This window comes from Trachurus japonicus, chromosome 21, assembly GCF_045865225.1.
Source record: "Trachurus japonicus isolate A0001 chromosome 21, Traja_1.0".
In the NCBI taxonomy this organism is placed as follows: domain Eukaryota; kingdom Metazoa; phylum Chordata; class Actinopteri; order Carangiformes; family Carangidae; genus Trachurus; species Trachurus japonicus.
This window is the reverse complement of record NC_140927.1, coordinates 21,121,598-21,133,249: the sequence shown is the minus strand read 5'-3', so window position 1 is coordinate 21,133,249 and position 11,652 is coordinate 21,121,598. Positions and strand designations below refer to the sequence as shown.

Genomic DNA, 11,652 nt, shown 5'->3' with positions numbered 1-11,652 from the left:
CCACCTCCACTCTCTTTCTATCTCTTTCTCTCTCAAGGACTGTGGTGAAAATGCTGTTTCTGTCTCTCACGGTGTGTGTGTGTCTCTCCTCTCCCCCTCATCACCTGTACACTGTAGTCCCAGGACATTACCCCTGTTGTCTCCAGGAATACACATCCTGCCCCCCCCTCCCTCCCTCCCCACCAAAACTCACTGCTGTGCCCCCAACACCCTCTTCCTTCCCTTCCTCCATCCACCTCTCCCTCTCTCTCCTTCGACATTGTCTCTTCACTACAGACTCTGATCAGCTGTGACACTATGCATCATGGTCCTTCACTCTGCATGGACTGTGTCCCTCCAACGGGCTTCAGTGACACTTTGTTTAATGCTTTACTCTGACGTGAGGTTGTAGGACCTCACAAGCGCTATCCCAAAGCAAAAAAGAAAAAAAAATCCAAATATTTAACTTTTGACAAATGCAGATACCAAAGATATCTCTCTGTCCTGTCTCTCTCTCTGTTTTCTCTCCCTTCCACCCTGCAGCATGTGTATTAAGAGACAAACCCAGCACTGGCTTTAGTCCTAGCCTCAGTAATTCCAAAGCTTAGATGTATATTTTGGTATATTTCTGAGATAAACTTGCGTGAAAAGCGTCTGTTTCTCATTTGTTTGTTGTAATCTCCTTTTTCTGTCACAGCATGGAACTAATTGCAAAACTGTCTTACTCTTGGTAGGTTAAAGATATAGTATTTTTGTATGTTTTTGGGTGTGTCATGTGTGTGATTTATCAGTTCACAGCCCAAGTGACCATGGCTTTCAACAATAGAGAAAAATAAGAAAAGAAAAAAAAAAAGTAAAACGCCAACCATGTACATATTAAGTCTGTGTATCTCAAGAAATGCATTCTGTAAAACATTTATTACTCACGTTGGAAGCTTGGGCTCATCTAAAGGAATGTGTCCCTGTTTTATTTCCCTTTTTTCTTATTCTGCAGTCTGACAACAGTTGACTTTTCCAGGACTCTAATGTAAGGAGTTTTGGTTTCCATTATGGACTACAACACTGAGGGACACTGCTCCGATCTGACTACAAGACAAAAAAAAAAAAAAAAGTTTAAAAAAATGAAATAAAATAAAATAAAACGAAAAAAAAAAAAAAGGCCTCCACTTGTGGCGGCATAGAACTGAAAGATTGTGTAGGAGTTTTAAGTATGTGAATCAGGATACATAGTAGATTTTGATGCATTTGTCTGCTGTATTTTTGTTTGTTTTGTTTTTATACACATATAAAGATAATCTTTTACTGTAACTGTACAGTTCTCTTTTGTTGTAAACATCATTAAACCATTTTCCAAGTGTTTTGACATGTGCTTTGTCTTTTATTGGACATTCACTCACAAAGCGTACAGGTGTGGTGATTTACAACAGGCGCAGTTCGGATAATCCAGATGAAAATAATGTCAACAAGCATTAGATCACACTGACACTCAACAAGCGTCACCCAACAGGATTTATTATTATCATTAAGTCAAAATTTGAATTTGTTCAACACTTTGAAGTACCTACAAAACTGACATGGTTGTAAGTGAGATCTAATACTTAAAACAGTTACTAAATGTTTGTTTTTTTACTAAAAATTAAAAATAAAAAAAAACTAACTGTAGCCCACAGAAAAATCTCTAATTTGACAATCCCAACTTGAAAATCTAACAATACAATCAAGTGCAGCTATGTAAAAATTATCAGTGCATGACAATCAAGCTGTAGCCACACCCTAAAACCAACTCTTCTTATCATCTATTTCCTTTTAAACCTGACCATAATTTGAAAAATGAACATCACATTGTATTGAAGAAGACTCCAAACAAGCGATTAAGACCATAAACTCAGTACGAAAACGTTTAGAGGCAACAAACCAAGTGAGAAATTTGGTCATTTTCTCATAGACTTCCATCATATAGGACGTCTTTATTTACTATGTCATAAACACATGTCGTCATACAGTATGTGCAAATGGCTGTTTTAGCCTATGTGTTAGAAGCCATTTATTATATAATGTAAGTGCCAGTAAGAAGTGACAGAATTAGCAAATATTAGCATTTAGCACAAAGCAGAACCACTGGCATGGCTGGAGACTGTTTTTACACAAAAATGTGAATATTTTAAATCCTAAATGAAGAATTTAGTGTCTCGTAGACAGCTCTGTTTTCACTATTTATTGATTAATTTAATCATTGTCATCATATAATTATAGAAAAAAAGTCAAATCTCAATATACTGTCTATTCAGGGTGATTGCTTTGCCCAACCAACAACCCAAATATACTTATGTCACTATCACTTAGAATAGAGAAAAGCTTCATATGCAATTTGAAACTCAATTAATATTATCGTCACAGTAGTTGCTGATTAAAATCCTCAATTAATCAGCTAATTGCCTCAGCCATAAAGAACAGAGTTGTCTCCATGCAGGACCTCAGCGGGGAGATTGAGGTGGAGGTGGAGGTGGAGCGGGCGTAGTCAGTGATTCATAGAGATCTTTTTCTTTCTCCCCAGGTTTGGCCGGCTGTAGGGGGGTCAGTGGGGTCAGAGTTCGAGTTAATGGGTTAAAAGTGTGAAATGGCCAGACCAGCATTTCTCTCTGCATGTTTTCATTCCTCTTCCTCCACGTAAGCAGAAGACGTTAGACAACCAGACCAGTACGTGATGTTTTATCATCAGATCAGTTCTCACACATCTCTGCTTTTTTGGGATCTGTTTCTTTTTCATTTGATTACATTTTAATAAGAGAAAATGTTTTTTTTTTTACAAAGAAAGAGGAGGTAACGCACCCTCAAAATAAAACCCTACTGACAACTTTACAATTAGCCAGAGTTGTTTGTAATGAAAACCTGCAGAGATATAGCCCTTGACAACACATGCTGGGATATCGTCAAAATAAAAAGAAACATATAGGTCTTAACATCCTGCAATATTAAAGCATCCTGGATCATGGAGGGGGAAGACTTTGTCACCTCTTTTCCAGAGGATTTTCACAAATCCCAATGCCACTACTATACTATTTTTCTAATGAACATTTTAAATTCTAACAAACTCTTCAAAACATTGGACTGTTCAGGTAGAATAACATCATTGTGACTTAAATTTGGTGATATCAAGTGACTAATTTTGGAGTTGGACCACTAGGATTTAATTTCAGAAAGGCAGACGATTTGGGACATCTCAGATCAGTATAGTCTGAACTGAGCTACACAATACACTGAAAATATGTATAACCATACCTGCACACACTTCCCTTAATAGACCTTTTTTCACATCGGACAGCACGGTTGTAAATAATGAGAATTAACGATGGCTGAATGCTTCTGTTTCTCTGTCCTGGTTATATTAACGCTGGCTCATCCTCACACTGTAATGATTTAAATAGGACACTTAACACATAATTTCCTGTTACGACAAATTGAAATATGTGCTTCTGTGAAAAAGGCCAAGAAATTAGATCAAATTTCAAGTGTTTGAATTTTATTAAATGAACTGAAATAAGATTATCATAATTAAAGATTTATGGGTGTATTGGTTTTAATAGGCTAGTACATTCATATTTGTTGTAAATAAATATCAGAGTCACAGCCACAGTTTCAATTTCACTAATAAAACATTCTCACTGTTACAACCATAACCTGTGACACTCATGTGTTTCTTTTTATTTTGATCATTACCCAAATCTTTGATTTTAATTTTTTTCTTTTTAGATTTGACAACCATATTTGTAAGAGAATATAAATCCTTTCTTACCCCAGGTTTCTTTTTGTTGGCAGGCTTTTTCTACAAGAAATACAGTACAGTGACAAATGGTAAGTGCCTGAGCAGGTGAGAAAATGACCTTTATCAGCAGAAGATGTGACCTCACCTTTCTTTTTGTTGGTTCAAGCACCTGATAAGGATCAGCGTCCTTTGGTCTCTCCAGCTCCTAGAGAGAGAAATACGAAATAAGTAAAAAACAAATACAGAACAATACAGTCAAGCATCATTTGTGTGTGTGTGTGTGGTAGTGGTGGTGAAGTTGGAGAATCTTCCTCACCTGGTAAATGCCGCCATTTTCTGCCTATTCATTTGGGAGAAATGCACAAATATAAACAAAGGTAAAACTGAAAGCATGTGCACATGTATTTAATATTAGTCAATAATAGCTCAACAGTGGTCACAAGCAGCCACTGTCAATAACACAGATAGTGAGAGAGGTGAGACTTACAGACTCTCCAACGGCCACAGATTTTGCGCGGGGAAACTATGGAAACAACAACAACGCTTTTTAAATTAGATCTGCAGTTAATTATTTTCATAGCACTGACTAATTGCCTCCACAGGTTGCAAGCACCGACTAATGTCTCCAAATAAAAGAGAAACATTGAGAGAAAATTATTGATTGTTCTGATAACTGACCTTCTCTATGATGAGTTTTTATTATTTCCCTCAGTTTCATAACATTGTAATTTAAATAATTTAGGTTTTTTGACTGCAGACAAACAATCAAATAATTATTTATTGAATAGTTAGGTGATACTTTAAAATGTAATCCTTTAAGATAATGTCACATGAGAACATGAAAAGCCATAACAGAAATGTTGTTTACTTGTTAAACCAATTTAGGGCTGCAGCAACTAGAGGAGAAATAAACGTATGATGTATGATATGATTTAAAAAAAAAAAAAGTTTTTACATCTCAAATGTGCTGTGTTTGATGCTTTTCTTCCTTTGTGTTACATGTTACTAAACTGAAAATATTTGTGTTTTGGGATTGTTGCCACATATGACATGAAATCTCTGGGAAATTTGGACTCATTTATTGACTAATCAAGAAAATAACAGTACAAATTGATAAAGAAAATAACTTTATCAAGTATGAGTTATCTGAAGTCTTTTCCACTTGTTCAACATCTCACCCTTTCTCTCACGAAGAGCGCGGTGGCAACAATACAGTAAAGCATCAGAATGCCATCTAGGAAATAGCAGATGACTGGTTCAGCGAAGAAACCCTCTGCAGAGAAAGAGAGAGAAATGTTCAACTTATGTCAGCGGTAACTGTTTATGTTGCACACACACACGCACAAAAACACAACCTTTCATCAACATTTCAGAGGAAAACGAACTTCTAGTCCAGCACGTTTATCTCACAGATGCATATCACTTGTTTTAATCGGCAAATTCTGAGGTAATTAGATAACTTAAAATTTTATTTTTCCCCAGACAGGAAATGTCCATGTAACCACAGCACACGAAGCAGCCTGAGAAGCAAACTGAGATGTTTAATTTCTAAATAAAATTTAAAAAAATGAAATAATAGGATTGCAACAAAAGCTATAAGAAAAGCACATAAAAGCAATACATTTGACAAATTCATAAAATGTGCTAATCGAGGATTAGCCTATCTAGTTTTCTTACAAAATAAAAATTTGTGTTTGTGGCACTGTTTTCAAATTGAATTGTTTATTTTTTTCCGACAGCTATTTTTTTTCATAATTCTTGTGTAGCAACATACTGTAGGTTTGTTTCCACAGCTGCTGAATTATATGACTTGATTCTACATTAATCTGTGTGCTACAATAATTGAGTTAAAAATATTTTAAGAAAATACGTTTTTTAGAATTGAATTGAATAAAAATAAAATAAGTAGGCTACATTGCAAATGTTCATAGGTATGGTTTAGCTACATGTCCTACAACAACAACAACCTATGAACAAAATGATTTGTTATAGCTAATATTGCATAAAATGATTTGAGGGATTTATTTCTCACTTTTGCAAGGAGATACTAAAAATAGACTTATGGCCGTTTTGTGTTTCTGACGCAGTGTATTTAGCAACATGGGATGGAAAATAGCAACATAGAGAGTTGAGTAAGACCTCTGAAACAGGAAATAAGATATCTGCTGCTCACTTCATGAAGTGTCTTCCTGTCAGTACGATATGCTGCTTTGAGGTTTTGGTGAGACTCATTTATCTCACTGTGTGGCTGGAAAAAAAGGCCATGTTGTGAGAACGTAGTCGATGGTTTCTGAGGCTAAAAATGTTGATGATAAGATCTTGATCTTATAGCTTCAGGATGTAGTTACTTCTGGTCTTTGGCAGATGGATATGTGGCTATACTGTTACTGAACAACCAAAGGTTAACTGTTGCCATAGCAACTCTTAAGATAGCTATGGCTACATTTTGTTCTGTCGTGTTAGTTTTTTCTTTCTTGCGTACAGTCAATTGACATGATTTTGTAGGTTTGGATATTATGAGGAAATTTTCACAATTTGGAAAAAACACTTTTTGTTTAGATCAGCGGTCTTCAACGTTTTTCAGGCCAAGGACGCCCAAACTGACGGAGAGATGGAGCAGGGACCCCCTACTATATTATAAACATAGCTTGTTATCATGCATTCAATACTAAGCTATTCAAATGGTTCATACATATATTCATGTTTTATCTAAACGTGTACAATGTAGGCTACAGTGGGTAGGGGGCTGTCCCTCTGCCATTTATAAACAGACCTTGTTCACTGATACCAATGCCAATATCAACTATACGTCAACTGCATGGTAATCATGCAGACAAGCTATTCAAAGTGGCGTTTCTTATTTGAAACATAAATGTAGAAACTAAAAGATATAAAACATTGTCTAATCAACCAAAAAATTTCATGACCCCCCTGCAGCACCTCCGCAGACCCCCTAGGGCAGTGGTTCCCAGCCTTTTTTGGCTCGTGACCCCATTTTGACATATCAAATTTCTGGCGGCCATCAATCAAGATGTCAGCTCAGATATTTTTATATGCTGCATTTTATTTGAACAAGAAAGTGAAAGTAAGTTGTGTGTGGTTTTTTACTCATACACAAATAATAATTAGTTAAAAAATATTTTTATCAGTAATTTTTCTTTTTATCAATTACTAGAAATTTCAGGTGACCCCATTTGAATTCCAGGCGACCCCACATGGGGTCCAGACCCCAAGGTTGAAAAACACTGCCCTAGGGGTCACGGACCCCCTGTTGAAGACCCCTGGTTTAGATTGATACATCTTTCAACTGAGGCTACGCCTACGTGATGCTACAACAAGCAGGCTGCAGCCAGTTAGCTTAGCTTAGTTTGTTTGTCACTAAAACGGCATGACTCTGTTTTTGTATTGAATGAGCATTTAAGATATAGGCTGTGGGTTGTGGATTGTTTGCTCTTTGCACATAACTAACCATCTGCTGCAGCTTTGTATAACGTGCTGTCAACGTCCTTTCTCACCCCGCTAACTGAGAAACATGTATTTCACAAAATAGTTTTTAGCCTCTGAGTTCAAACTTCTTTCACAAAATGTTATTTAAATCTCCTAAGATTTGTAAAATCACCAACACAGAAGGCTGAGATTGGACCAAATGTCCATAATAAAAGATGTGTGCAATATCTTGCATATCTTTTAAAAACAAAACAAACAAAAAACACCTTAAATAGGCTACCTGAAACATCCACCATTTTTCAAACTAGCCAGTCTAGTCTACATGAACTGATGAAGAGACTTGGATAAGGGGGAAAACGTCTGCAAAGACTATGTCCAGTTGACTTAGTTTAATTGTCTAGAGATGTCTTTGACCTGGACAAATGAGAATTTACTCAGACTTTTTAAAAACTATTTAGGCCTTTAATGGATAGGATAGTGGAAGGACAGGAAATAAGAATGACATGCAGCAAAGGGTGGCTGCCAATGGAAACCGAACAAGGCCGCTGCGGCGAGGACGATAGCCTCTGCATATGAGGCGCCTGCTCAACTCACTGAGCTATATGACGACCCCAAAAGATATTTTCTTTAGACAAAATGGTGCAGCCACATAAAATGGTCCATTGTTTGAATATACCATGCATACAGCTCAAATTAAAACATTGTTTGCCTTTTTAGCTCTCTTCAGTGTTACAGCCCTCTTTGCGCGTTTACATTTATCAACGGTCAGAGATTGTTGCTATGCCAAGATACACTGTCTGTAATCAATAGATTAGGCTCAATCGGTGGGCTAAAGGTTACAAATGTGCACTTACGTATAGGCTAGGCAACTGTATGATATAACAGTAGGCTTTATAATGAATAAAATATAATATATAATATATATATACTGTGACCATTTTGATGTTTTATTTTCCTATAGCACAATTTTCTGTGCAAAAATGAACTACGGAGATTCACCTGTAGTGTTTTCAGATGCAGTAGCTACAGTGTCTGGAGGGAGATTATTTATTTATGTGTGCTTCCTTGTAATCCCTTCATCATGATGACTCTGACTGAAATACATGACAGGACCTGAAAGTGGTTTTCATCACTTTGAAAATACTTTCTTCTCCCACAAACTCTCCCTAACTACGACATAAAAGGGAAAGTCTGGGAAACATCAAATGCTCACAAACTTCTGCTCATGAACAGTCGCTGTCAAAACCTAAACCCAAAGAAAGGAAATACACAATTTAACGCCGTCTGTTGACACTTCTTTGAATTATAGTCACATATTTATTTATGATTAGAGCAGGAGGACAAAAATAACCAAGCTGCCTCTGCAGTATGTAAAATGTAAGATCATAATCATTATGTACTATATTCCATCAAACCTGACTAATGAGTCTCTTTGAATTTGTTTCCTGTGTTTCACATATAGACAACTATAGGCCTATTTATAACACTGAATGGAAAATGCAAATGACCTCCCATGTTATATGTAGGCTAATAATTTCCTGACCTTGTAATAGAGCCACAAAGAGCTGTTTCTTCCATATGATTAGTGCTGTGTGCAGCAAATCTTCAATCTGCTCTATGACTCTCTGGCCCTTTTTCAATACAGAAATCAAAGTTGGCCACAGATGTTACACATATCATTTCCTCAAAAAGTGTGAGAATGTTTGTTTTAAAATCATTTAAAAGAGTTGAATGCAGCAAATTCCCTGGACTGTTAGATATTTGAACCGCAATGAAAAATACCAGAAATCTACAAATCTGAGTGTAAATAGAAAATACACTGGAATTTCATTAAATTAACTCTGAATATGTCTCTTCACACTTCACCAACTTCGCAAGGACACTGGTTTGAATATTATTTTACTATAAAACTTTAGCCTTCAGAAGTTAAAGGAATAAGTTCAATTTTTGGAAAAACACATTTGGTTTCTTACAGAGAATTAGACAAGAAGATTAATTTGTTTCACACCTGAAACTACGCGATGCTAGGCCTACACAATGCAGCTAAGTAGCTTAATTTAGCTTAGCACTTATACTTTTGAATGGAATAAACAAATGAGTTAGTCGTTGATTGGGCTTTCTTTGCATAGATTTACTGTCTTTAAAGCTAAACTAAACTAACCAGGTGCTGGCTGTATCCATATTTATATGAGCTGAATGCGGCAAAATCTTCGGACTGTGGATATTTGAACAGTGACGACCTGCGTTATGGAGGACACCAAATTTCCGAAACAGGGCGTAAATTCAAGTTAGGTCAGAATTAGTCTTTTTACACTTCACTGACTCATTTACAAAAGAAATCAGATGTGATTTTTTCTTCAGGCAAACCTGCATTTTAGCATTTCATGCCTTTTAAACTTACATTTTTTTTTTTTTTTATAGAAAATATGAATTTGTTTCACTTACCAATACAAGAAACAGGCACCAGGAACAGGAACAGCGTAAATACACTGAGGCTCAGCTTGTCCATGCCTCTAGCCCTTTTTCTATATGTAAAAATATGGTTTTCTCTTTTTCTTATTCTCTACCTTGGCTGGCTGTAGTAGTCTATAAGTTAAACTCTTCCCTCACTCTGATCAGAGGAAGTGGCTATACTGACTACCTGTCAGTGGACTATACGACTTGGTTATGCACTTCAAAGCGCTGCGCAGCCTTCACCACCCACAGAGAGTCTCACTGACTGTGTCATGTTCAGCTGGTTTCCTCAAAAACTGACAAAATATGTTAGGGCTTATTTTAACATCATGAATGAGCTGCTGGCACTCTAGTCTATAATCAATTCATAAGTGGCCCACTGTACATTATAATACACTATAATGTAGCTGTGTGCATTTATAAAAACATTTATGTAACTCAGTTTTAAATTTGTGTTTGAGATAATGGTAAAACAATTAACAATTATTGATAAATGTGTTATAAACTGTTTGTATGGCTTGTTACTCTTTATTTACTGTAGGTATAATCTGTCTGTTTATGCTCCACTGTTGATGCTTCATAGGTTCGAACTACGGACAAGTTTGCTTCCAACTACATTATAGTGTAACAATATGCTTATATGCCATTTAGAAATGCAATACAAAGCAGGATGGGTCCAAATAAAGAGGCAACAAGTGCTGGATTACAGGCAATGACAGATGTACTCTTAAAGAAATATATAAGTGATATCTGAATTTAGGGTGTGTTTTCTCCCTGGCTCTGTTTTTTTAAATAAAAACTGCATCAGTGACATATCTAAAGATGTGGGTTAACAAGCCAAACCACATGTTATGAAACCGGGGAAAAATAATCAGATACCACAAGTTAGGTTGTACAAGATCTGTGTTAGCTTGTCGTTTATGGGAAAAGTGTGAAGACTTCATCAAAATGCTGTAGCTAGACTTCACACCTTTAGCCAGTAACAGCCTGTTTGAGTAACTGTATGGTTGAAAGGTCAAAAGATGGGTTGGCCTCATAACGCTTAAATGTTAGTGTGTGTCTGTGTATAGAAAGGGGTTAAAGACATGAGACCTCTGCATCTTTACAGAGTGTTGTGTCTGGCTCTAGTTGCACAATCACACTGATCTGGGACACTTGAGCAAACTATTGAACTAACAGGCAGAAACTGAGGCCGGGTAAAATTGCACGAAGCGGAGACTTCATTTTGACACGGGTGTGAAAAATGTTGCAGGACTTCTGAGGCCTGACCTTATGGACCTTTAATTAGACGCCTACGCCGAAGCATCTGGACCCTAGATGCAAATAACAGATAGACACACATTCTGATTTACATAAATAACTCTGAATCTCTTTTGTAAGATAGGCTACTTAAAAAAGATATAACTGTTAAATAAACATAGTGGATTGAAATATTAAATACACAGCCTAAATAGTAAAGTAGCCTACTTCAAAACCGTAATTATACTTTTACCTGTGCAAATGTGCTAGTGTCACATTGCATGCAATTCTCGAATAAAACATGGGCTACAGCATTTCACTGCAAACGTCAAGTCAGTGACCATCTCCTTGGTCTTGGAGATGCTCAGAAGGATACAGTTCTGCTATCTGTGTATTTCTGTGTGTGTCAAGTCTCAGAGTTGTTAAGTTTCTGCTGATTTGTGGCATTCATCTTTTCACAGAAGGAAAACTGCAGACCTACATCTCACAATGTAATCAGGCGTCCTCACATCCAGTATGGTTTGATTTGATTACGCCAACTGGCAATAAGCAATAGTACTCAGTTCTATTATTAAAGTTACTGTTATATTAAAGGGCCTCACTTGAGGCAATAATGAAAAGCCAAATTGTGACTGCCATGTTATCATATATGACATCATACTGTTGATACTGTTAACACTGGTTCATCATTTACGAAGGTCTTAATACCTCGTCAGGAAAGCAGCAGGATACAAACAAGAGTAAAACTCTGAAATCCAATCTGTCTTTAA

General features: G+C 36.5%; 1 protein-coding gene across 1 annotated transcript; it reads right to left on the bottom strand.

The window, feature by feature from the left end:
- Window positions 1–2,060: 2,060 nt before the first annotated feature.
- Window positions 2,061–9,889, bottom strand: cd247l (CD247 antigen like). Its single transcript, XM_085765878.1, has 7 exons — window positions 9,635–9,889; window positions 4,921–5,015; window positions 4,230–4,265; window positions 4,059–4,082; window positions 3,888–3,947; window positions 3,773–3,802; window positions 2,061–2,543 (listed from the first exon to the last, which is right to left on the bottom strand). Exons 1-7 carry the CDS (start codon window positions 9,696–9,698, stop codon window positions 2,454–2,456), a joined length of 399 nt encoding a protein of 132 aa, XP_085622004.1. The 5' UTR covers window positions 9,699–9,889; the 3' UTR covers window positions 2,061–2,453.
- Between the last annotated feature and the right edge of the window lie 1,763 nt (window positions 9,890–11,652).

Bases quoted from the DNA above. Each gene is read 5' to 3' on its own strand.
- cd247l (XM_085765878.1), bottom strand. From the start codon at position 9,698: ATGGACAAGCTGAGCCTCAGTGTATTTACGCTGTTCCTGTTCCTGGTG. The intron at 4,266-4,920 runs GTGAGATGTTGA...TTGTTTCCATAG, and splicing joins CGCTCTTCGTGAGAGAAAGG to TTTCCCCGCGCAAAATCTGT. The intron at 3,948-4,058 runs GTGAGGAAGATT...TTCTCTCTCTAG, and splicing joins AAAATGGCGGCATTTACCAG to GAGCTGGAGAGACCAAAGGA.